Raw genomic sequence first — 27,269 nt, 5'->3', positions numbered from 1 at the left:
GCACCAGGAAACCTCAGACTTCACCTTCAACTCTGTCCTCCAAATCTCATTCCTTTTGGCCAGCCTTCCATCACTGACCTCGACCTGGCTTTTCTTGTAGGCACCATCCACAAATCCAAAGGCTCCCATCTGGAACAGCTGTTACCTTAGCAATACAGTTCCATTCAGGGAGTACACTGGTTATTATCCTTTGGTCCTGGGCTGTTGGCAAAAGCTTACTGCAGTCCAGTTGCTGGGGCTGGACACCCTGAAGTGCTGAACAGTGGGTCTGTACCTGCAGTTTGTTATTCTAGGGTCTCTCCTGAGGACCAGTGTTGCATGCTGACATTTGTGTCGGGACTTTCAGGAGTCCTGAGCTTGTTTGGTGTGTTAATATAATCTAGCTCTGGAGTGCTGGTTTCGTGTAGTGTTCTTGCTGAGTACTGGCCATGGCACGGAATGAGACTTGTCAGGAGTTGCTAGATGTAACTGCGAAATTAAAGAAATAAATCCACACCATTGCATTTTAAATAATGGTATTGGGCATATTCCACTCCATGTGGCCCAGCTCGGGTATGCAGTGGGCACTAAGAGAGAGCGGTTGAGCAAGCCACACTCTTGTCTCTGGGCCAGTGCGCTGTGGATTAATATTCCACCCGAGGAGTTGTGCTCATCTGCAATGCTGCACTGTTGGCAGAGCATCCTGTCAAAGAAATACTAAACCAAGTTCCCTTCGACCATCTCTAGTGGGCTGCCAAGGGGGATGTCAAAGGTCCCAGAGCGCTTTTTGAACAGAGTAAGGGATAATCAGTATTCCCTGTCCCTGTAAAACTGGGTCTGTTCTTAGAGGGGGGGTGCGTGCGTGATCACTGAACACATGATGGCTGCCATGTTCATCTGTGGAGTTGCTGCACCAGGGGACCTTTCTTAGCGTAGCATGAAGGGCTTTGAGTTCCCTGGGGTATGAAAAGTGCTCAAGGAATCCCAACTCTGATTCTTCCCCAAATAAAATCCAGACACAGACGTGCTGTATGGAATAGCAAGACCAGCTTTGGAGTCTCTGTGAAGAGAGCCACCACATCTCACTCTGCTCCTTACCTGCATCCACTCCCATGACACCCACCCAGAAAACGTTAGAGCAGCCAGGCAGTCCCTAGCTGCTTTGTCCTCTTCCCCAGGACGCAAGGGCAATGAGATGAAAGGGGCCAGTATCTGATGTGAGAAGGGTCATCTTGTGGGGCGGGGGATTAGGAATTCAAATGGCCTGATGTTCCCAAATTGTGTCGACCCCACCATCATGCTGACGGTCCTGCGTAATCCTAGATTGTGCACCCAAGATCAGTAGACACCACTGAGCAGGATCTCTTCCTACTATGGCTGGATAGAGGGAGGAGCATTAAAGTGGCTCAGAAGAGGACGGGAGGACTGGATTGAACGATGCTTGTATAATTGGCTTGCTACACTCTCTGGATTATTTCCCATGGGCTTTAAGGGTTTTTTTAATTATTGATAACAAATAACTTTAATATAGCACCTTCCATTCTGAAGGACCCCAAAGCACTTTACATAATTTATAAACTAATTACTATGGGCCCAATTCTGCTCTGGGTTACCCCGATATAAATGTAAAGAAACTCCACAGACGTCACTGAAGTTACACCAGAATGATGCCAGTATAACTGAGGCCAGAATCTCTCTCTCTAGACCCAAAAGGATATGTCAGAGAGAAAGAGAGAGAGAGAGAGATGCAGATGTGGACTGGATGGAGGAGATGAGCATTTGAATCTACTTTTCCCTGTCTAATTTAAAAAACAATCAAGGAGATTTCATATGAAAAGTGACAAGACCATAATGTTAGGGTTGGAAATTTAAACCCTCAAAAGTTGGGAAACAGAAAAGCTAAAGTTCTCACAACAACCTTCAGTCACCCATAGTGACATGAAGTCCTCCAAATACTCCCTGTTATATAGAGTGGGTCCAATTCTGCCCTCAAATATATATCTACACCCCCAGATGAATTGCACAGATAGATCTGAGGAGAAAATTTAGTCCAATATGTTGAGTTAAGGTATAAACTCTTTGGGGTCTCTAACTTGCATTTTTCCAGAGCCTAGCACAGCTCTGTTCATTGGGGCTTTTGAGAACTATCACAGTATGGATGAAGAATAACTAAGACTGCGTTTTAGTCATAGGTATTTTTAGTAAAAGTCATGGACAGGTCATGGGCAGTAAACAAAAATTCACCGCCCGTGACCTATCCATGACTTTTACTATATACCCATAACTAAAATTTGGGCGGGGGGCTATGGCACTCTGGGGGGGCCAGTGTGGGGGCGCCGCAGGTGCTGGGGTGTGGCCAGAGACCCTGCTGCTGCTGGAGGAGAGGTGGGTGGCGTGCAGCCCGGGACCCCTGCTGGTGCTGGGAGGGGGGGCGGGTGGTGGTGTGCGGCCCGGGATCCCCACTGCTGCTGGGGAGGAAGGGTTGGCGGGCCTGGCAAGCTCCCTACCCGGCTCCGCGTGTCCCTGCAGCTCCTGGGGGAGGGGCACCATGGGGCTCTCCGTGTGCTGCTCCTACCGCAAGCGCCGGTTCCACAGCTCCCATTGGCCAGGAACCGCAGCCAAAAGGAACTACAGTGGTGGGGCCTATGGCATAGGCAGCGGGCAGAGCCACCTAGCCCCTCCGCCTAGGAGCTGCAGGGATATGCCGGTGGGAGCCAGGAAACCGCCCATCCTGAGGTAAGTGCCGCCCTGCACCCCAACCCCCTGCCCTTAGCCCTGAGCCTCCTCTCACACACCCAAACTGCAGCGGCTGCTGTTGGCCCAGGGAATGCCTGGCTCGGGCAGCCCCTGAGCCAGCACCAGCTGCTGCAACAGTCACAGAGCCTTAATAATAACCATATAAGAATTTTTGCATTTCCTAACTTTTGAGGGTTGAATATTGTAACCTTAACATGGTTACATGAATATGGTTTCCTTAATTGTATTATTATTTTTAATTAAAAAAGAAGAAAAAGAAAAGCATTTCAATACTAACTCTTGCCCTCCAGTTTGCCATTTGCATCTCCCCTCTGCCCCTCCCAGATATCTGCTCCTGGAAAGTCCAGCCACCAACTCAAACTACACATGGTGGAAATAGCACTGCTTATCTCCTCCCCACACCCTACCCACTTCATTTCTCTCACTACAGATAATTACACCACCCTTCCAGTTACTAGCCTCACAGTTTTGGTGTCACATTTGATTCCCCTCCCACACATATGAAGGCTGTTGCTAACTCTTGCATGTACCTCCTCTGTAATAGCTCTGAAATTCTTCATTTACTCTATCTATACTGCTGAAACTTTTCCTCATGCCCTGGTCATCTTTTGCCTTAACTACTGCAAGCTGCTCCCTGGCCTCCCCAACTCTCATGTTGTTTCCCTGGAGTCTATTCAACATGCTGCTGCTAAAATTATCCTCCTTACACTCCATCTAGCTATGCCATCCCACTTCTTGAATACTTGACCTGGTTCCCAGTCTCACCTTGCATAGCTTTGCCCTTGCTTATATCTCCTCTCTAGTTGCCTGTGTTTTCTCCTGTGTACCCTATCTTTTCAAAACACACCTTGATGTCTGTTTCTTTCGCCTTCTCACAAACCACTCCAGGACCTTCCCTTTTATGTCTGTAAAAAGCCGAGAACATTATAATGCTGTAGAAATAATAACTAAGCTCTCTGCTGATTTTTTTTCTGAGTACCTCCACAATTGCATAGTTACAACTTTGGAATTCCATAATGAAATAGCAGCAGAAAACCAGACCTACCTAACTAATATCTCTTCTCTCCTGTGAAATCTAGCTCTACTTCCAGTATGCCCAGCACCGTTGTGTCAATGCACCAAGTACAGAATGAAGGGCAACAGTCCCACATTTCTTTTGGTGAACGTACTCCTCCTTTTGGTTCCACACTGCTTTTTCAAATGAGATTCATCTCCAGGCTTGATGCATTATGCTGTAGTTCAGAAAAGTGTCACAACCCTACACAGAGCCGAAAGTTTGTCCTGTGCATGTGTAATATGGATTTTTCTCTTGCTTCTATGATCGTGCTACTTGTTAACATTTTAAATCAGACTGAAGACTAGCAATTGTAAAGTTCAAACATTTCTGAGTTAAATTATTTTTATAGTTAAAATCTCAGAAATGGGTGTACAGATTTTGTTCAACTTTTCTAGACAAATCCATCTGTTGGCTGAGACAAATGATGGGAAATTTCAAGCAAAGGCATTTTTGTTTTAGAAAGTTATGACCCTGTGAAAGAGGGTGTTTTTATATGAAAATTTCCATCTATATGTTAATGATAGGTTTTGCTACCAGGGATACTATACTCGTACATACAGAAATAACAGTAGTCAGTTCTGAGGTAGAATGCATCACCTATTTAACAACTCACAGCAACATTACTCTACAGTTTAGGATAGGAAGTAAAGAAGAATACCATATCCAATGAATGACTGAATTTTAGGCTGGCAGAATGTTATCAGTCCAACTGTAATGTGGCAAGGAGAATCAGGCTAATGGTCCTATCGGGGATGGGGGGCACTTAATAATCACAAGTTCTATTTCTATCCTATATAGCCTTTTATATCGCACTAACCACTGTTGTATGTGAGCCCCTTCCAGGATGGCATTTAGTGATGTGACTAACAGCTGTCACGTTTGGTTCATTCATTCTTTCATCCTATCCCTGGAGGGAGAATTGTTTTGTGCCTGGTTGTATTGCCTGGTTTGGTAGGGTTTAGTTTTGAATGTACACACTGCTATGTGTTTATGTTAGAGAAGGCCAGCTGGAAGAAGTGCACCTTGCACTGGAAGTGGAAGGCGGTGAAATTTGTCGCAGGCCTTGGTTCCTGTCAGAGCTTCTTTCTCAGTCTTGGTTCAGCGCCCTCCCTCCCCCCGCCCCCCGCCCAAGCTTTGTCTCCTGTCCAGCCAAGCTTTCCCTTATGATAGAAAGTTCCATTGTGCCTGAGGAGCAGCGCTGTGGAGTACACGGGTAGCACTTCACCTACCTTTCACCTACACGGTGGTACCTCCTCTAGTATAGCAGCCAACCCTTTGCACCGTGCTGGGACACTGTTTCTCACTCAGTGTTCAAGCCGCAACTGCTGAATCCCCAGCGTTACTTCTTGCAGCCCAGCCCCCTCTAGCACCATGGCCAAGACTTTCCAAAATAGGACCCTAAAGTTCGGCTTTTTAATCCATATCAAAACAGCTAAATAAGTGGCCTAATTTTCAAAAGTGCAGAGCACCCAACAGCTCCCATAAAGGTCAATGAGAGCTAATGGACAGTCAGCACTTGAAAATCCAGCCACGCATTTAGGTGACTGAATATTAATTTAGGAACTGAAGCCAAGATTTTCAAAAGTGACTAGCAGCTTTGAGTGCCTCATTCTGGGCTGCCCAATTTGAGATGCCTTAAAGGGGCCGGATTTTCAGAAAGCAGGGGCTCAGGACTTCCTGACAATCAGGGGTCTCGGGCTAGGCAGTCAAAAAGGGGACACCCAAACTCACGAGTCCCTGTCGACAGTGATGGGTAATGGACGTCTCCAATTTTTGAAGGTCTCTACCGATATGTATAAATGTGAACTCCACACTTAGTTTCCCATGGTGCTCTCTGCTATTTTTCATCTGTGCACAGACTTTGGCTCCGAGCCTTGCTTCGCCAGCTGGTCCCAAACAGACTCAGCTCTGAAATGGGGACTTGGAACAGACAGAAATGTGTATGTCTCTCTCTTTCACAACATGATTTACCTACCCCTTTCACACTTTGTTTCTGGCAGCTTTCTCGTGGGTAAATATTAAATACCAGTTTCATCAGAGATCGGGATTACTAATAAAACAGGAAGTCTAAACCTGGTTAGTTTTATTTATTTAGCTTCTATGTCCTCTGCTACCATAGTATCTGAGATTCTCACAATGTATTTATCTTCACAACACCCCTGTGAGGTAGGACAGGACTATTATCTCCATTTTACAGATAAGGAACTGAGACACACAGAGTAAATGACTTGCCCAACGTCACACAGAGCATCTGTTGCAAAGCAGGGAAGTGAACCATGATTGGCACTCTAACTACTGCATCCATCCTTCCCCTCTGGTGAAGAAAGCAATCTCATCCAGCTCCCTTTGTACATCTCCCCAGAAGCCCTCTTCCCCAAAACCTGTGCTAAGAAAGAAATATCCAAAAGCATTCTGGGAAAGGAGGCTTTTCGTCCCTGGCTCCACCTCTGTCTGCTTGTTGCTCTCGGATGTCTTTCCCTCTACCTCAGGCTCTCTCTCGCCAGATGTACAGTCCTGGCCACTCAAAATTCCTCCTACCCTGCAGGAAAGGGGTGTCTCTTTCGCAGGAACTCACTGTTATTCAACGGATCTCCTCCCGCAGACACGGAGGACTTTTAAACATACATGGTGAATAGAATTCACATTAGAAAGGAAGAGCAGAGGCAGGATTGGGACAGGACCAATAGGAAATGTGTCGGGGAGGCATGGAAAGTGTGGCTCACACAGCAGGGCTTCAGAAGGGGCAGGTCACTGCGAGGTTGGGGAACAGGGAGACAGCACAGAACCGGCCCACTTTAGGGTTGCTTCTCATTAAACAACTCAGGGAAGGGAGGTGATAGGCAAGGGAATACCAGGCTCAGAGGAGAAGTTGCCCTTGTCCTTCTAACCAGGTCGTGGGCCCATAGATGGGCACCCAAATGGCTATTAGCACCTTCTGAAAGTGTTGGCCACAGGGTATAGAAATGGCCCCTTCACTGCTTCGCATCCCACTCCTGCAGCTCCTGAGTGCAGACTGGGGAAGGCTGTTTGAACAGCACTCGGGAAGACAGGTGACCAATTCCCTCCCCCATCCCACGTGTCCTGGAGGCTTTGCTATCAATGCAGGTGCAGGGGAGGTCGTTCTCCAGTCTCAGTAGGCTACAGGTGCCCCATTAGAGAATCACTGAGTGACCTTGGAGCAATGGAGGGGACATATAGGCCTTCTCGACACCAGGCTTTTTCTGAAAGATTTCACACCATTGCTAGTCCATCTCAGGCACCGATCCGGTCCCCATTCGAATCGTCCTGAGCACCTCACAGTCTGTAATGTGCTGATCCTTGCAATGCCCCTATCAGAGAGGGCAGAGCTCTGGTCCCCATTTTACCAATGGGACCTGAGGCACAGAGGGACTAAGGGTGGGATTTGCGCAGATATGTCGGCACCTCGCTCTTAGTGAAACCAATGGGAGTTAGGCACTTACGTGTCTTTGTGAATCTCACCCCAAGGGTATGTCTGTACTGCGTTGTAAAGCGATGTCTGTGGGACCTGGCTTGTGTCATGGCTGTTTCCAAGCCCATGCTTGAGCATCCACACTGGATTGTAAACCTGGACTTACAATTGCTGAATCCAAGTCTCACAGCCGTGCTAACACGTCCATACTGCGCTACGCAGACCTTCTGACTCGGGTCTGTGGCTTGAGCTGTGTGTATCCACACTGCAGAATGACAGGGCTTGGACTCGAGTCACAGCAGGACTGGGCTCTGATCAACCCCCTAGCAGGGTCCTAGGACTCGGGACCTGAGCGCTTGCTGACCCAAGTCAGACTGATTTGTGTGTGGACAGAAGGGGAGCTTGGACTCAAACCTGAGTCAGAGTTGGGCTTAGTGGACAGTGTAAACTGCAGTGTAAACTGCAATATAAGCAGTTTATAGAGTTAGCAGAACTCGAGTTAGCAAACCCTGGGTTTGTTACCTAGGGCTTGAGCATCTACACACATTTGCAACCTCATGTTAGGCATTATTGAACCCCGGGTCCCAACCTGGGGCTCCAGTATCTACACTGCATTATGCAGGCCTGAATCCAACCACCCATAGCCCACACTTCCTAGCACCCTCCCAAAATGTAGCTGCTTTAGCTCTTTGCAGTGCAGTGTAGAAAAACTTGACTGTCCACCAAACTTGACAGTCCAGAGAACTAAGAAAGTTGGCCTGTGGGATTGCTGGAATATTTTTGGTGGACTCCTGGAGCATGAGTCCAGTGAGGTTGCATCTACACTGCAAAGCAATATGGCAGGAACCCTGGATTCCAGTTCGACTCAGGTGTGTCCCCTCCACCCTTGTGGAGTTCTGAGACCCTGAATTCAAGCTCTAGGTTAGCACAATTTGTTTGTAGATAGAAGGGGGATTAGGCTTGAGTCTGAGTTCAAATCCTGGGTTTACATTGCATTATAGACATACCCTAGGGGTGTGGCCCTCCGCAAGGGGTGAGGGTCCCACAGCCCAGGCTCCAGCCCAAGCCTGAATGTCTACACTTAAATTTTATAGCCCCACAGCCCAAGCCAGCTGACCCAGGACAGCCGCAGGGGCTTTATTGCAGTGTAGACAACCTCTAAGTGACTTGGTCACACAGGAAGTCTGTAGCAGAGCAGGAAATAGAACCTGGGTCTTTTGACTCCAGGTTTGTGCCCTGATCGCTGCAATATCCTTCCTCTCATCTGGCTGGGCTCCATATGTGTTAGCAGCTGGGGTGCTGGTGGAGACAAAGCTCTGACGGCCAGCAGCGTCCTTACCTCCTTAGCATGTCGATATGCTCTGAGCAGGTTTAGACAGCACAGTGGTTAAAATGACAGCAGACACCTGGAGCCCTGTGTGCATGAGCACACCCAGCTTTCCTGCCGCTGGTGGAGCTAAACCAATGGCAGCAGTCGTAGGCATTTTTCAGACTAAAGCTTGGTACAGACACAGTGGGAACAGGAATGCCTGGAGGGGGCAGAGTGTCATCCAGCAGGGAGGGTTTGAACATCCCAGTGGCTGGGCACTTGCTGACCCTGAGCACCCAGACCCCTTGGGCACCCATTACTGGAAGTGGATTTTCAAAGAATAAGCACTGCCCCATACGGTACATTGAAGTTTGCCCTTGTTGTCTGAGGGTATGTCTACACTGCAATTAAAAACCTATGGCTGACTCTGGCTCGGGGGCTCAGGCTAAGGGGCTGTTTAATTGAGATGTAGATGTTTGGGCTCGGGCTGGAGCCCAGCCTCTAGGACCCTGCGAGGTGGGAGGGTCCCAGAGCTCAGGCTGCAGCTGGAGCCCGAACATCTACACCACAATTAAACAGCCCCTTAGCCTGAGCCCCTCAAGCCCGGGCCAGCTGGCGTGGGCCAGCCGCAGGTGTCTAATTGTAGTGTGTAGACAGACTCTGAGTGCCCAGAATCTCTGTAGGGTACCCAAAGGAGCCGTATGAAAACTGTCATGCACAAGATGCAGCATCATTCATAAGCAGCCTAATTTTCACACAGGGATTAACCAAGCTGAAAGATAGCAAGGAGTTACTGGGTGGGAAGGAGGGGCAGGGAATCATAGCTGCCTAAGTGTGCCAGGAAGCACAGGGTTCTCTCTGCATGCACACACACACACACACACACACACACACACACACAGTGTCTCGGGCTCATTCCTGGCCATCTGTTATTCTTCATTTGCTGGGGCACTGACTCTGCATGTGGTGGGAGGGGGCATTCCCTGTCGAGGAGGCGGTTCCATCCCAGGTGGGAAATGTGAAAGCTACGGCTGGAGGCTTTTCTGGTGCCGCCAAGTGAAAGGGGACGGCCAGCTGAGGTGTCACTGAGCGTGGCCATGTTAAAGGGTTTAGAGCTGCAAGCTAACGAGAGGTGGAAGGTGGGCAATTTAAGACCAAGGAAAAGGGAAAGGGGTAGAGACATAACTATAGTGGGGACAACATAGTCTTGGTCCCCTGCAATTCTGTGGGCAAAATTATGCCACTTGTGGTGGGTGAGAGTTGCTTTTCTGGAGTCTGGGAAAACAGAGGAGATTGGGGTTGTCGACCAGTCAGCCCCAGCCAGGGACCCAGCAGACAGGTGCTAGGCCAGAGGTGCTCCTCTTTCACAGACGGCTGGCCATCACAAGCAGTCAGGAGCAAGGAGAGGAAAGGACGGCCTTCCCATGGCAAAGGGGAGCACGTCACATGGAGAGAAGTAAAGGGTGAGTCAGCGGAACCTGGCCATTCACGGACTATGTCCAGGCATCCATAAAAACCAGAGGGAAGGGTTTGTGACACACCTGGGCAAAGGCATCTCAAGTGCCTCAAGCTTTACCTGCCTTCCATGCAGGTGTGTGCAGTGGAGAGGGAGGTGCAGCTGATTTGCATGGCTGTGAGGCATTCTTTCTAGGAGAACCATGGCTGCAGAGCAGGTACTTCCTGAATGTGGGGCTCAGTGTGGTGAGAGGGGCTTAGTGGCTCCCCCCTGCAGCCACAGGAAGAGGTGGGGCAGAAGGGAATCAACTGCTCTGAGTATGAATTAGTGAGGATCGAAAACTTCGGCAGCACCCAAAGATATTGTGTTCCTACCTCCTAATATACTCAGGTCCTAGACTAACTGCTGCTGTGTCCCAGCTCCTTAATGGGAGCTCCTTGAATTGGTTGTTAGATACTATGGTGCCTTAAAAAATACCGAAGATCAGCAGATCAGATAGATAGGGTCAAAGCAGGGAGATGTGATAGTGAGGAGTATAACTATCAGTACTGCATGGACAGTTACATGGTAAGGACTTGCATTAAAGGCCCCAAGTTCTGCTCCTGCAGAGTCTGGGCTCAGAGTAAAACCTGGGATGGATTCTTTGTGCTTGGTCTCTTCTTCAAATGTCCCAAAGTCCTGTCCAGGAATATGAGAGAATCTTCCCAGGACATTCTTCTAACCAGGACACCTGCATTGTTCCTTGCATGGCGTCCTGCTGGAAAAGTCTGGGGCTGGCGTATGCTGGGTGCGCCTCACAACCAACACCATTCGCTCTGTGCAACAGCTAGGACTGCGGTGGCTGTAGGGGCCCCGCATCCTCCATTCCTGAAGCTTCCAGTCAGTGTTCTGGGCACTGTTAGGATGGTTCCTTGTAAGGCAATGTAGTTCCCCAGCTTCTCCCAGGATTCCTCACTCTCCATAATCGCTGTGAAAGCTCTCCTCCCTTCAGCCCATCCCAATTTGGGGGTGCCAATGCCAGGAGCGTAACCCCCTAGAGCAGCTAATCCATAAAGTCAAAGAATCTGGGCCCAGGTCTCCTGCACAAATGCCTCTGCACTGGCTGAACTCCTGCTCTGGAGCCCAAGGGACAGGTGTCCCCCAAGCCCAATTGCCTCAGGCACTGTGCAGACACAGCAACTTCCCTTCTCGGCTAGTCAAGGGCCATTCGTTTTACATGGATGACACCACTGTACGGGTAAATCCCGGGAAAAGAGAGGGCACTGCACTGGGAGAGCAGGGAACCCCTGGGGATTAATGAGATGGTCTTCTGCATGGTCTTGTTTTGCAATAGGGTGAATGTCTTGATGCCAGGAGGCAGGGGCTGAGTGATCCCAGTGCTGTGTAACCACGGTTCTTCTAGTCTGTCCCAGCTTCCACTCTGTTCCAACGTGTCAGCAGGGATCAGGGAGCTGGATTGCCACCACCACCCACCGAAATGTAGAGTGTGGGGTCGGAAGTATGGGGACATGTTGATAGCTGTGTGTGCATGTGCATGTTGTAATGTATTGGCCAGGGCTTACTTGTACCACGGCTGCTTCCTGGCTGGCCTAGCAAGGGTAAGAGCCCTACTATTATTGACAGTTAAGGGTGGTTCTCCTTCAGCTCAAATGCTAAAATCCTGAGGTTTTTGAAGCTGAAGGTCACATGTTGTACACCCCAAAACTGCATGTGTGCAGTTTAACCAGTGCCCATTAGATTTGGATGTAGCTCCCGGATTCCTTACCATTTATGTGGAATTGAGGTGCTATTGAAGAATTAGAGGGGGGTCGGAGAAGGTTGACAAGAATGACTAAAGGCCTGGAAAAACTCTCCTATAAGAAGAGATTGAAAAGACTGGAATCGTTCACCTTAGAAAGGGGACAAATGGGAGCAGACATGATAGAAATACATTAAATAATGTATGATCTAGAGAAGGTGGATCTGGAGCGTCTGTTCTCCCTGTCTTGTAACACAAGAACAAGGGGACATGAAATGGCAAACTCAAAACTGATAACAGGAAATACTTTTTCACACAATGTGTACATAGACTGTGGAACTCACTGCCACAGGAAGTCATTGAGGCCAGAATTTAGCAAGATTCAGAAAGGGTGTGGACATTTTATATGATTCTAAATATATCCAGAGTTAGCAAAGTTACTACTAATAAAAAAAATGGAAGGGGTCTAAAACCGCATGCTTCAAGATTTCAGCCAGTCTCTGTAAGGGACCAGGATGAGACCTAACATGGGGGGAATTATCCCACACTTACCTACTTTGTAGTTCTGACCCTTTCCTCTGAAGCATCTGGTGCTGGCCACTGCCTGAGACTGGCTACTGAGCTAGATGGCTCTTAGGTCTGACACAGCAATTCCTATGTTCCCATATTCCTATGGGGATGTGAAGGGGGCAGGGTTCTGTGTAGGATAGGAGACAGTGCTCTAGAGCTTAATATGAGGGTAGGTGTGAGTGTGTGTGTTGCCTGCGAAGGAGGCAGAGAGGGCAGAAAAAATGACCCCGTGGGGAGTTGTTTGCCGTGGCTGGTTTCTGATGTTCTCATTTGTTCTTTCTTCTCTTGTTTTGCAGGGAATTTTAAAGGTCTGTGTAAGCAAATCGATCACTTCCCTGAGGATACAGATTATGAAGCTGACACAGCAGAATATTTCCTCCGTAAGTCTGCAGGCTCTTTTCCTTGGAACTGATTGTGGGTGCAAGCGCTGGGTGCCCTTTGCTTCCTGTAGATGACACTGTTCAAAGTCTGGTTCCCTTGAGGATTAACATGCCAGATGAGGCAAAATCTGGAAGAATTGACTGGGGGGCATCCCTAAGAGCTTCTGAATATCTGTCTCAGTGGGTCCCCTGCCTTCCACTAACGAATCCACTCCCACCTCCACAAGACCAAATCTACCGGATCCTGCTAGAGTCAAACTTGCACTGGCAATGAAAGGTTTTTTTAATTAAAGGTATTTAATTATGATAAAATTCTGTAGCCCCTCAGCCTCACCCCCAACTCTAAATACATTAGAAAGATATTGACAAGGAGAAGGAAGCATTTCCAAGATGCAAAGAGAGCGTCCCGTTAGCTTGGAAAGCAAAACAGAGAATAGGCTTCCAATGAAAATGACTCTAAGGAGAAGGGGAAACGACAGAAGCACTAACTGTGTCACCAGTTGCAACCATCTCTCAGGTGGGAGGGACTGAGTAACCCTGTGGATTGAGGGTAGGTATTAGAGACTTGTACATAAACTGCAAGTCACTTGTTCCATCTGGTCCCTAGGCAAGGAGATTAGAGGGTTTGGGTATGGGGTCGCAAGCCTTTCACTTCTGAGTCACTGAATCTAATGCATGCCATTTGTCATTTGGTCATTTGTGACCAGGAGTCATTACCCTCTGATAATTGTCAATCCACATAAAATGAGTTAGTGGTCTTAGTCTATTTCTGGAGCAAGTAGTCACCTCACAGAAACCATCACCATGAGAGACACTAATTAGCAGCCTTGGTCGCAGTCTCAGCAGAGCAACAGAGGATTGAATGGGCCATAAAGATTGACCTCTTTTAGATGTAGTAGCCCCTCCATGAGGGGTGGAAGGCACACTAGTGGGGAGGCTGGGATAGTGCGCACGCGCATGTGTGTATGTGTGTGTGTGCGCTTGGGGGAGAGGGGCACGAAAGCTTACACCACTTCTGCTTCTGCTGTCCCCCTTGGTAGGGGTTCATATATTGAATTCTTATACTGTGATCATATCCAATTTCAAAACCTGAGTAGGTTTGTGCTGGTCAGTGCTTAGATGGGCAAGCTCTGAGGAGCTCCTGCTTCTGTCAACAGAGCTGTTGATCAGACACACCTTTTGCTGACAGAACATTCACTTCAGTGGGCTGTGAATAACAGCTGGAGAGCGGATGGCACAGGGAGCTGCATGGTAAGAACAGAGCCTGCCGGAGCTAACACTTCTCTCTGGAGCACAGAAAAGACTGAAGAGCATGTACCAAGGCCACTTGCTGCACTTAGAGCATGGTGTGTCTCTGGAAGGAGCACACAAGTGGAAAGCAGAGACAGCAGAGATCAGAGCCCAACTTGGGGCATGAGGGCAGAGTTCACAACTCCCATGTACGGGTAGATGGAGCCGGCCTGGAAAGCTGTGCAGTTCTCTGTGGTCCGTAAAACTTTCACTGATGAAAAGAGACCACTTTTGTTCAGTGCAAAGCAGAGGCTCGGTCTTCCTTTACAACAGATGCACAGGTCCCCGCAGCTAAGCTCCACCTCTATGTCCTGCTGTCCCTCCCTGAGCACAGTTCCTGTTGACATCAAGAGAGGAGATCTTTGCTCTAAAGGAGTCCAAAAGAAGCGGCTTTTAATTGTGTGGGCTAAGCACCAGGGATCTGCTGGGGCTGGGGATCTCCAGGAGTCACCAGCTATGACTCATGTGTGTTTGGAGCATGCTAGAGGCCCAGCAGCGCAATGGAGTTAGGAAGATTTGGGATTCTTTCAAGATCATTTATGTGGATGAAACAGGGAGACTGTGATAGGACTTAATCATCAATTCTAAAATATTTGCCCACCTGCTGTGGTTTTAAATAATCCCATGGAGAAGGTTTCCTTAAAATGTATTTCTGTTGCATTGCTTGCCAGACAGCTTGAGTGCCAGGGCTGCAAATGCAGGTGACGCTCATCAGCAGAGGGATGGGCACGCTGGTTTGTTGCTGTAGAGTTACCTCTGAGCACAGGTTTGCTAGTGAAGAATTGTTTGCTGGCATTGGTCTCTTTTTAGCAAACAGAGCTTTGGAGCATTTGTTTTGGGGAAAGAGCCCACACAGGGCTCCAGATCACTGTCTCCTCCAAGAGGAGACAAGTGTAGGTCAAATCCTTGACAATGTCCCCTTCAAAACAAATCCCCAAGGTGGAATCCCTTAGAAAAGAGCAGTGTTCAATGACCTGAAGCAGGATATTGGGGTTTGGTCAGACTTAATGAGGTACTTGCTGGGTCATGTCTGGTAGAAGGAGCCTCATGCTGAGCTTGGCCTGACTGGAGATGGCCTGACTTGGACAGGTTCTTCCCAGGACTTTTTCCAAATTGGAGCTTGTTGAGGCTTCACCTGAGCTGGGCCTGGTAGTGTTGGCATGACTGTCTAGGATGTTGTTTCTGATCTTTAGATTAGGTTGTCGCCTGGGTCAGAGTGGGCAGGAGATTGGGATGGCAGGGAGCCTGATTAGGACTCAGTTTGGTTTTGCTGACCGTTCAGATAAGATGGCTCGGGTTCCTTGCAATCAAACAGCCAATGTCAGGAGGAACGGGGGGAATGTCAGTGTGTTTCTTTGCCACAAGACTCTGAGACTGGGTAGAAGCCATTCCTAACACATTACCAGCTCTTCTCCCCTTCAGACAGCGGGATCTGCACTGGACTCTGGAACGGTCGGTATGGTGGGTTCAGTGACAGCCCCTCTCTTCCATGGTCATTTGACTCTGTGGAACTTCTGAAATGAATAAGGCAACTGAGCTGAGATTAAGGACAGAGAATCCTGGTTTCACCCCTTGCCATGTCCTCTGCTCCCAATTTCACACTGTGACCTTGTGTTCTCCCCAGCATGTGATGCTAAGAATCTCCACAAGGCCCCTCCATACAGCAGGCATCCACTTGGCATTTGCTTGCTGTCGCCTGGTTCCCCACTGTTCAATCTTCCCCTACTTTCCCCAAACCATTAGCACAGTTATTCCCATCCCATTCCCTGAAGTAGAGCTAGGTAGGACTGGAGAACAGCCAAGAGGTTCCTCACACCCCTTTGGGTTTATAGCATGGAGGGATTGTGCTGGAGTCGGCACCAGCAAGAATTCAGTGCCTGTGCCTGATACAAGGGGTAGATTCTCCCCCAGGGCCTGTGAACTGACTGTCCCTGCTGTCTTTGTTTGCTTTATTCAGGTTGATTCTCTCACCTTTGCGCTGAAAGAAGATTTGCATTGGGCTGTTCTTGCATTGAGGCATGTTCTTTCTCAGCCATGTGTTTGTTTCACACTGTAGCCTCTTCTTTCTGCTGGGAAGAGAGGAGCGACCTCTCATAAAAATACTGACTGTATCTGCTGTGATGTATCGTGCAGCATGTGCCAGTCCACCGCACTGCTCTCTGCTGGACAGAATATGGTGGGGAGGGGCAAGGGGTGCACAAACGCACACCACCACCGTCTGTTGGCTGAAATAAATGAAAGCTCCTCCCGGGGGGGGAGGGGGAGTGTTTGCACACGTGTGTGCACTGTTCTCTACTGGATGGAATATGCATGAGGTTGTGGAGATGCACCTTTAGCTTGCCATTGGGAGTCCTGTGCTTCTGGAGGATTAGGTTGTGCAGCCTCTGCTTATAGCCACAGACTGTCACCCTGCCTCGGTAGCTGCTTTCCAACTCTCTACAAACCTCTCCTTAGGAGGCGAGTTCACTTTCCAAATGATGTGCAATTGACTGACTTTTTGGGTGAAACGTTTGGGACGCTGGCACTGCATTGCATTATAGGTGGGAATAATAGCTGAAGGGCCCTACTCAGGCACACGGTGTGAACAAAAGCGGGATTAAGAGGCTTTCAGGGGGTTCAGGTTATGAAAGAGTCCCGACTCCCAGGTAAACTTCTGCCACCAGGCCCCCTGAGTATGCTACTGGCTTCTGATCGTCTCAATGACAATCCAACACATGGGTGATCCATTTGTGACCACTCTCTCCTTCTGTCTCCTCTCGCCCTCCCCTTCTTTCTCTGTATTCCTTCCTGAATCACTCTGCCCTCTCCATGTTTCTCTCCCTTCTCTGTTTCCTCTCCTTCTCCCCCACACAATACATGCTATTGTTTTCCCTCTGTATCTGTTCCCTCCCTGCCCCATCTCTTTGTCTCCTGTATTGTTTTCTCTTCTCCCTTTTCTCTGTCTCCTACCTGTGCTGTTCTTTCTCCCCCTCTCCCTCTCTTTTTCACAGGGGCTGTAAGGGCCTCTAGTATTTTCCCGATCCTGAGTGTGATTCTGCTTTTCATGGGTGGACTCTGCATTGCAGCCAGCGAGTTCTACAAAACCCGACACAACATCATCCTTAGTGCTGGCATCTTCTTCGTGTCTGCAGGTAAAGGGACGAGGGACAAATGGGCTGGGGGGATGGAAGACTAAGAGCAATAGCGAGGAAGATACCTCAGTGACAGGCTGTCCAGGTGATGGAGCAGCCAGGGCAGAAGGGAAAGGAGGTGGTATGTTTGCACAAGCAAAAAGGGCAACATGTATTTTTCAGTCTAGATGAGCTTTATTTCAGATGAATGAAAACATTCAACCAGGAAGAGTAAATATAAAGTCTCTCTGTGTGTATGAGAGAGAGCACACAGTGACTCACTCTGACATTCTGTATCTGAACTGACACACAAAATGGCAGTTGCTCCCTGCGGAGAGATTCCTCTACATGTACAAATGCAGTAAACAAAAACACACTGGCCCCAGCTCCCTTCAGTTACGTGGCTACCTCCACCACTGGACAGACTCTGACATCAGACAGATGGAGCCATGGAGTCCCTGATGACTTCTCAATAGGGTGCAACCACCTTAAGTGAAAGAAATATAGGAAATAAATTTCTCCAGCCTGGGGTTAGAGCGCTGTTGGGGTGCAGGGCTGGGAAGGCAGGATCTCAGAATCGGATGTACATGGAAACTGAGCTCCTCTCTACATCTGCTGGGGGAGCGGGTCTCACAGAGACTGGCAGGACTGACTGGGGTGCCAGTAGTGGGGTGAAGTTTAGGGTTCAGTGAACATGTGGAATGAATTGTTCTCTCACCTGAGAATCCCTAGAGAGGGCTCCAAGCAGGGCAGGTTTGGAGGCTCGTTTTGGGAGCTGAGAGCAGACAGGCAGCCGGGCCCTCACCAGCACTGGACTACTCTTGGGAAGACAGGTGGGACCCTAGGCTTTAACCTTGCACCTCCTGCCATCCTTTCCCTCTAGGATACTCTAATGTTTTCCTCTCTCTCTCTTATTCTCGCCCGCAGGTCTGAGTAATATAATTGGCATCATTGTGTACATATCAGCCAACGCTGGAGACCCCTCAAAGAGCGACTCCAAGAAGAACAGTTACTCCTATGGTTGGTCCTTCTACTTTGGGGCCCTGTCCTTCATTATAGCTGAGATGGTGGGAGTGCTGGCCGTCCACATGTTTATTGACCGGCACAAACAGCTGCGTGCCAACGCTCGTGCCACGGACTACCTCCAGTCCTCCGCCATCACCCGCATCCCCAGCTACCGCTACCGCTATCAGAGACGCAGTCGCTCCAGCTCCCGTTCCACTGAGCCTTCACACTCCAGGGATGCCTCGCCCGTCGGGATCAAAGGGTTCAATACCCTCCCATCAACGGAGATCTCGATGTATACCCTGACCAGGGACCCCCTGAAGGCTGCTACCACCCCCACCGCCACCTACAATTCCGACAGGGATAACAGTTTCCTCCAGGTTCACAACTGTATCCAGAAAGAGAACAAGGACTCTATCCACACTAACACAGCCAACCGCCGGACCACCCCGGTATGAAGCCGAAACCAGGAGCTGAAAATGGGGAAGAAGCAGGCGGGAGGTGGGGAGAAAACGGAAGAGGAGGAGCAGGGGCAACAGGGAGGGCAGGGGAGGGAGAAGAGAAAGCAACCATGGGGGAAACCTTCCAAAAGCAAAAAACAAAACAACATCAACAAGAAAAGAAACAACAATGACAAAAAAGTATAAAAAAATAAGAAAAAGGAAAAAAAAGAAAAAACTTTAAAAACCAAGAGAGATTTAAAAAAAAATAGAAAATAAATTTAAAAGAAAATGCATGATTTCCCATGTACCATTATTTTAACATTTAATAAAAACAAATTTAAAAAAGGGAACCAAGAAACAACAAAAAAAACAACAAAAAATTAAGTGGGAGGAGGAGGCAGCTCTTTGGATTTTTTCAGGTTTCATTCTTTCATTTTTTGGTTTGTTTTCTGTTCAGTTTTAACCCGATGTGGACTCACAGGCTCCGGGGGTGGCGGGTGAGGGGGGTGGACTAGCAGTGATGAGTGTATCTGTGGGAGTTCTAGAGGCTCGTGACGACCCTGGAGATCTTGGGGTTACTTGTGACCTGCTCAGACTTGCCAAGACCCTTGGGATCAAAGGTGATTCATGTGTCTCTCGTGGGCCCTTGAAGGGTTAACATTGACTTTCCTGTCCTTGGGAATCCCAGGGGTTAATGCTGATTCCCTGGTCCCCAGGGCTCCCAGGGAGTTAATGGTGACCAACCTGGACCCACTAGTCCCTGGTGATCCTGTGGTTAACAGCAACATTGCAAAAAAAAAAAAAAAGTTTCTAAAAAATAAGTGGCAATTTTTTAATAAAACAAAACCAACTATAAATAAATGTAAATACAGTAAGTGGATTTACTTGGAAGAAAACCAGATAGTATTTTTCTTTTCATTTTTGTTTTCTCCAGCTTTAAACTGTGAAAACGTGGGAGTTGGGGGGAGGGAGGGAGGGAAATGCAAATTAGCGGGGTGGGGGGCCTTGTAAAGAGAAAACGGAAATTGAATCCTTTTAACAAAATGAAAATCACTGAGAGGCCGAGCTCACCCGGCTGGCAGGAGGGGAGAGGTTCCCCACTGGCCACAGGGCTTTGTGCTAGACACACATCTCTCCCTGAAGAGAGGAAGATGCTGCTACTGGGGGGATGGGTGGCAGACAGCATAAGGACTATATGCTAATAAGGAGACGAGCACTCACACACGCACTCCCATCATTCATGCAGTGGATGCTCCCTGGGGTAGACAGACATGGGATGCCTACTGCTGTATATACCTTCAAATGTCACTTTTGCCTCATCACCAAGAGCCTGACCCCACCCCCGCTGAAACCAGCAAGAGTCTGTCCATTGACCTCAATGGGCATCGGATTGGGCCCCAAGTCTTGGACAGATCTCGTCAGGTACAAGGCCTGATTTCCCACTGCCTTGCCCCTGCGTAGTCGTTTACACCCAGCAGGGCGAGTGCAAAGTGTTACCAGATCAGAGGTCCCCATTCGCTTGCCCCTGTGGTAGTGTTTTACACTCATTCTGCCCCAGGGCAGTGACTAAAACAGGTGCAAGGCAGTGAGGCCCTTGAACTCCTATATACATGCTCTCCTCTTCCTGCTCATACACACACTGAGCCTGATTCTCCTCTCCTGCTGGTTTGATTCCAGATAACTCCGTTACTCCTGGTTTACACTGGGAGCATGAGAGGAGAATCAGGCCTACAGTCTCCCACTCATACACACACTCGTCCCACCACACCATCGCAGCCATCTGCCCACCCCTCCCTGCTTCCTTCGAATATGTAAATCCTGCAAACCTCCTCACCAGCGCCTATAGCACCCATCCATCCCGGGAATTAACACACGCACTGGGAACTTGGCCTGACATTTAGCACCAAATCTTTGTGCTGAGGAGAATCAAATGTGCCCAGGAGGTCCTAGAAACCACTTGTAATTCAGCTCCCTTTATAATGCTGCTACCAGGACACAGAGAGGGATGGTAGGGAGAGTGGGCAAAGCAAACAGAAGGAGAGAGTTATCAATATGCCTCTGTGTGTCACTCAGTCAGCTGCAGACCAGCCCAGGACCAGCACAGATTGAGAGAATTCTCCACGGACGTTCGGACAACAGAATCCCTTCTGTTGCATCCAGGGGCAGGTCCAGGGCTGCGGGTTCATTGAGTGGGTCAGTTGACCCTTTCAGCTGCTCAGCCCCACCCTTGACTCTGTTCCAATTCCTGCTGCTCCAGTTTTAAAGGTCTTTAAGTCCAATGGTTCAGCTCCCACTGGAGTGTAGACACTGTTCCTAAAGGATTCCTGGCCCCAGATATTGCTGCTTTATCCTACTTTCCCTCTCAGCACAGGAAAGTGGGGTCCTTCCAGGGCAGGGCTGGGGAGCCGCATGTGGGAAATTTAAATCCAAGGTGAAACGAATCCTCTCTAGGTCTCAAGGGGAAGGTCTGACGCTGACGGAGAAGCATAGAGAAAGCTTAGATGAAACTGATCATCTAGGTGGCATGCCTCAGTCTGTACTGGGTGTCTGGGATTCCTGCTGAATTCCAGTTACTTCCCAGCCTGCCATCCCCACCTGGTCCCCAGGCCTTTTAAAATGTAAAAGAATAGATGAAAAATAAAAAAAAAACCCTCCACCTCCAAGCACTGAGTTAAAATTGGTTTCCCAAACTCCGGCATAGACAGAGTACAGTGTTTTGGTTTAAATCCGAAGCTGCTTTTGAGAACTTGATGCCCACAGAGTTCTTGAGCATTCGCAGAGTGAAATGAGAAGATGAGTGAGCACCTGGGTGTGAGAGAGGGAGAGAAAAGGGGGAGGACTAGGATTGGAGGGGAAGCTTTTTCTAAGGATATTGCTCATGTCCAGCTCAAACCAGTTCAAGAAACCAACCTCCATTTTCTTTATTTTGTGGGTTTTTTTCAGACTGTTAAAAAGAAAAAAATTTTAAAAACAGAAAATTACAAAAAAAAAATCCTGGTACATGAAATAAAGATTTTTTTTTTTTATAACTTGGTCCTTGTTTATGTGGCTTTATTGCGAAGTCTTGAAGAAAAGAATTCTTGGCCTGCCAGAGGAGTCCCTCGGGGGAACAGTGACACAGAGTAGTTTGAAGGGAAGCGTTGGTCCAGTTAGGAGTTCTGGCTGATGTTGCCACTTTGTCTGGTCTTCCCACATGTTTGTGACCCAGGAAGAAAGGACAACATGGGGGCCTGAGGGGGAATAGGTTTTGCCATCCTTATGTTTGAACTAAATGCAATTAAACTGGAGTTGTTTGTGTGTTTGTTTTCTGGAATAGCAGACATGAGGCCAGGTGAATTGTGGACTTTTCCTGCCTTCTTCTGAAGCATCCTGATGACAGGCCAGTTATCTGGCAGTGTTGCCAACTCTTGCAATGTTAGTAATGTATTTTAAAGCCCCAGCTCCTGGAGTCCAGGGATTATATGAGGATCTCAGCTTTCATTTCAAAATAAAAAGTTTCTAGTCCTTGTAGCTATGGAGAAAAGTCTGCAAATATGGAGCTAATGCAGCCCCAAAACCAGAAGGCAAATTAAAAACAAAAAACTTTAAAAAAAAATCTCATGTATTTTAAACCATTCATTATTTTTGGGGTGCTTGACTCATAATCTTTGAATGCTTGAAGCTGGCAATACTAGACTGGCAGAGAGGCAGTAGGGTTAAAGCTTCTGCAAGCAGGCTCAAGGAATTAGGAAATGGGGCTGGGACCAGACCCCAAGGGGAGCCTCCTCAGATATACACCCTTTGTATTAATTGTCTGGGCCTGTTACATCCTGGCACCTTCAGATGTCCAAAGCATGACTGGAAAATTTGGGGCAGAGATGGGGATAGATATTTGTGGGCAATTTGGGAGGAGGGAGGATGCCTGTGTGAGTGGAATCAGCTGCCCTTGGCAGTCAGTGTCTATAGAAAAGAAACTCCACGCTGGAGGGGAATGAGGCAGAGGAACAAGGATGGGGTGGACTGGCTCACCAGAAATTTAACTGAGTTACCAAGTCTGTGCCCAAAACTCAAACTCACCCCATCCCCGCTCCCCGATGTGCAGCCAGAACTCAAACCGGATCCTCAAACTTTTGTCCTAAACTCAAAGGAACCCCCAATATCATCAACATCTCCCTCCCCCTGCCACACACACACAACTTTGATGGGGCTAGTTAATTGTCATTTTGTTTTCAATTTCACTTTTGCAGGCTCTTTGCTTCCTGGTTCCAGCTAAAAGCAACAGTGCTAAAACCCTGCAAGGAAAGGTTGCTGTCTATGGACCGCGGGCCTGGCTGGAACCAGGAGGTAGTGGAGAGGGGAAATGGCCTGACAAGAGGGCTCTGGACGTGACACAGCCAGGAAAGTAGGAGGTGCTTTGAGTGACTTAACTACCACCAAGCCTTCCGGAGCTTTGCCTGATGCTGAGTAGGGGCTGCCGGGGAACAAGGTGACACACAGCTAAACAGGAAGGAAGAATCTCTGCATTAAGCAAATAGAGAGCAGCTGGATGGCAGCAAAAGGTAGTGGGGAGATAGCTCCTGATTATACCAGAGCTGGGAAGAAAATCCAGTAAAGGGCAGAATCCAGCCAGAGAAATTAAACAGACAGTGATGAGAAGTGTGAGGAGGAGACACAGGGTTCCTGTCCCTTCCAACACAAAGGGCAGAGTGGGTAAAGCAAAGTCAGCAGAGGGCAGATCCAGCACGTCCATCGGCAAGAAAAAGGGGCTGTTGTGTGAAGGAGATGCTGGGTTAGGGCAGGCTTCGGAGGCCATGCAGGCGTGGGCAAGCCCGCATCCCGGCTGTTTGCTGTTCAAGGGGAAAGGATGGTGCTGGTGAAAAGTGAAAACCCCGCAGGTACGTGAATAGCACCAATGGGGAGGGAAGGAAGTGTGCGTCCAGAGCCCTGCTAATATTAAACTGATGATGCTGGTTACGAACACTTTGCATTTCTCTGGCCCCTCCCATCTGAAGACATGAAAACACTTTGCAAACAGTAATACCTGTGGGCTCCCAGTCTCCCTGTGCCATAGTCTCTGTAGGCCTCCTTACCAGAGAAGGAACCAGAGGCACGTGAGGAAAGAGACTTGCTCAAGGTCACACAGTGAGGCAGTGGCAGACCCTGAAATAGAGTCCAGCTCTCCTGACTCCCTGTCCCCTGTTCTAACCACTAGGCTATATTGTGTGAAAGAGCCAAACCAGAAGGAGTGGAACTGAACCCCTGGCTCACAGAAACAGGACGGCCAGCATATGAACAAAGCCTTTGCAGGGGGTTCAGAATCCCACAGGGAGGGTCAGAGGAAATGTGCTTGTGAGGAGGAGCCAAAGCAAGTGAGGGCTGGGGCTGGGGGGGGAAGGGGGCTGCAGATGCCTGTGGAAGGAGTGGTGAGGAACAGTACTCTGGAAGGCACAGATCCTGACAGCGGCATGGGTGGGCTGTGGAGGAAAAGGGGGCAAGGCAGGTAGGGGAAATGGCAGAGAAAGTGGCAGTAAGAAAAACCCAGAGACGATCTCATAGGGGAGGGGGATATTAGATTTGCTCCTAGTCCTAGCCTAGATGCTGGGGGTGGGGAGCAGAGGGGACTTATCATGGCTCGTTCCTGGAGGCTCATGGATTCGGGGCTGGATGGCCATGACACTGCAGAGCTTCGGTGCCCACAACCTGGCGACACAAGAGTTAGCGTGCTGGGGTCGCCGGTGCCCTGTGCCTGACAGTGCAGGTGCCACCAGAGTGACTAATTCCTGGCTTCTGCAGGGACTGTTACACTTCCCCCCAGGCCCAATTTCCTTGTCCCAGCCCCCCGCCCCAAAAAAAGACAGACTTGCAGCCGCAGTACTTCTATTTTGTAGCTGCCCCATTCTGGATTGAAGTGGGAGCTGGTAACCAGCTGTCTCTGAATCTGTTGGAAAGGTCACGGCAAAAGCCATTGCTCCTCCTCAGCCTGAGTGAACAGCCTCAGCAGCTAACCCAGCACAGAGGAGACAGGTTGTGACGCCTCCCGGGTCCCCTGCATTGGCAGCGCAGGGCACTAACCACTGGCGCCCCTAACCCACCTGCTCCCACAGGACAGCAGTCTGGACAGGAAAACCTGGCTGGCTTGTGTAGCAGTGTTCGCCAGAAGGCCGGCTTGGAACCTGCCACTCCAGATAGGCTAGAATCCCACCCCTCCTCTGCCGACGGAGATGCTTTGAACTGATGTGTGGGAGCAGCAGGGTTAATTCTGCTGTGCGACTGGGCCAAAGGCAGAACGGCGCTCTGGGAATGAAGGGGTTGAAGCAGCAGGTTGGCTCTCCCCGGGCTGACACTGATGGATTACAGTATGTCCTCTGTATTAATAGCACTGCAGTTCTCTCCTCTGACTCTCGCACCCGCCTGCTGCATCTTGCACTGATCAATACTGGGGCCTGGCATTAAAATTCCACAGCTATCTCCTCTGGTCACTTGTAAACACCCTCTCTGCCCCAGTGTGCTCTTCTCTCCTCCCTTTCGCTAGCTAGCTGTCTCCCTCCCCCAATTCTCTTACACTCCTTTTCTTCCCTCCTCCACAGTCTTCTGAATTAGCATCTACTTCCCATTCCTGGGGCCAAGCTCTCCCCCAACCTGCTGCATATCACTCACTCCCCTGAAGTACAAAGGGCATGGCTTGTAAGTCCCCAGGGAGCACCGCACACACAAAGCCATGGGGTGATGCAGCATGGTTGTGTTAGGAAGGACACAGCACCACAACCCCCTTCTTTCCCCCTAGTGCCGCATTGGGGTGCTGGGAGACTGAACCTGACCAGGCTGTAGAATACGGCCCTTCGTTCAACACTGAGTCACAGATGTTGTATCAAGCTGGAGCTCCTAGGGTTGCTGAGCTTCTGCTGCCCTTTCTCTAGTTTACCCTCTCTGGATTCACTCCCAGGGCAGTGAGAGCTATCCTCTCTCCCTTACTCTTTTCCCTGTAGCTCTTTTCGCTTTCCCTCCCCCTCTGGACCTCACTCAATCCATGCCTGTCCTGTTCCTCTTCCCACCTTTCCACCTCCTCACTTCTGCTTCTCAGCGGACACCCAGCAGTCCACCAACACTGCCCACCTAGCTCCTTCCACTTGCCCTGTCCTTTCATCCCAGCAAGAATCCTTCTGCTAATTAACTATCCTCCAGATTTCCAGGGTCTGCCTCTCCATTGCCCTGCATCTTAAGCAGGCATTTCTGTGTAAGGCGCTTCCAAGTCTGAATGGGATTCACCTAGCGACAGGTGGAAATGGCAGCCCATGGCATGAAGAACCAGGTTCCTGGAACCTGGGAGTATGACCGAGTGCTGCTCCTCACCCCATGCCCTGAGCAGAGGACACTGCTGGAATAGCAGAGAGATTACCCATTGGTTCTCAGTATGGGGGACAGAGCCAGCAGATGCAGCTGGCTAGGGGAGTCAAGGCTGTCTACTCCTGAGTCAGCAATGGGAGATAGGTGCTCATTTCCTTCTGTGCCCTCTGCTGTCCTCATAGCACTCCCGGCCCCCACCAGCCCAGAGAACAAGAGGCTGGGTCTGGAGATCTAAACCTAGATCTCCCGAGTCCTACTTGGCAGGGTAGGAGCATTCATCTCAAGCTCATTCAGCTCGTGTTGGACCCTGGCAGCGCGATGGGGCCAGGGATCCGAAATGGCCTGGCAGCGCAGTGAGCTGATTGCAGGGCACCAGGACCTCATCCTTCCTCTTTCCCTTTTTTCTTCCTTTCCCTCTCAGCCCCTGCTCTTCTCCCTTTTTTGCTCCACGCTGGCATGGTGCACAGCAGGCACTGCTGCCTCCTGCAGGCTGGTATCAAAGCTCAGAGGAAGCCTGCACTGGCCCTTTGATCTGCGTGTTTCAAGCTGCCAGAACAAGCCAGTGGGATGTCTCATCACAGAGATAATTACAGACGCCTGGTGTTCCATTTCCACTCATCCTCCAGGGATCCCTTCCACAAGCAGCGGCAAAGGGGCCTGCATGGAGAACGAGGGCACGAGGCAGGGATGGAGCTCCAGAGCAGGCCAGGAGCCCATTCAGCAGAGAACAGTCTCAGAGCTGAGGGCCCTGATACTACAATGGGCATCACACACACACACGTACCAGGAGCAAGGCAGGTCTGCACATGGGCATGCTCTTCCGGGGCATGATCATCCTCCCATTCTACTCTTTCCTCCATCTGCTTCTCCTCTAGGGTGAGACATTGTCCCCCTCCCCGTCCTGGTTCCTGCCAGCCTCACCAGGACAGAGAGGCCTGAGCTGCCCAGTCCTGAAGAATGGGACTGGGAAGTGCTGAAGGAGCCAGTGGCTTTTCCATCCCCATTGCATTGTTGCCCACTCCCTTGGTGGCTCTCGGAAGTTGCTGGCCTCTCCTTGGTGGCTGTGCATGGCCAGGCCTGAGACAGACTGGGAGAAGGATGGAGTGAATTCTCCCTGGTTGGAAAAGCCATCCTCTGAGCTAGGGGCTTATAAGGTCCCCCTCACCAGAGTAGCATAGCGCCTTGCAACACTCCTGGAGCCAGAGAACAGAAGAAGGCAATTATGCAAAGCACTAGCAGGTTGGAGCTAGGTATTAATAATAGTGTCATATGAAAGTAGAGTCAGGAGTGAAATAGCCCTGGACCAGCTCCCAGAAGGGACAATCATGGCAAGAAAGGATGGATCAGCAAATAGGGCTCTGGATGGGGACCCACGAGACCTGCGTTCAGTTCCTGGCTCAGCCACAGACTCTTTGTGTGGTC

The 27,269-nt window shown here is 49.5% G+C and overlaps 1 protein-coding gene across 2 annotated transcripts in view; it reads left to right on the top strand.

Moving 5' to 3' along the window:
- CACNG2 (calcium voltage-gated channel auxiliary subunit gamma 2) overlaps positions 1-19,439 on the top strand; it is a 58,925-nt gene extending 39,486 nt beyond the window's left edge. For both annotated transcript variants that reach the window (XM_084625463.1, XM_084625464.1), the window contains 3 exons: positions 12,593-12,676; positions 16,957-17,097; positions 18,004-19,439. In XM_084625463.1, the coding sequence (XP_084481589.1) occupies positions 12,593-12,676; positions 16,957-17,097; positions 18,004-18,539 (761 nt within the window). In that variant the 3' untranslated portion in view covers positions 18,540-19,439. The remainder of the gene's footprint in view (positions 1-12,592; positions 12,677-16,956; positions 17,098-18,003) is intronic.
- The last annotated feature ends 7,830 nt before the right edge of the window (positions 19,440-27,269 follow it).

The sequence above is a fragment of the Lepidochelys olivacea genome (assembly GCF_965140295.1).
Source record: "Lepidochelys olivacea isolate rLepOli2 genome assembly, chromosome: 1".
Classification (NCBI taxonomy): Eukaryota; Metazoa; Chordata; order Testudines; family Cheloniidae; genus Lepidochelys; species Lepidochelys olivacea.
This window is presented reverse-complemented; position numbering and strand designations above follow the sequence as displayed.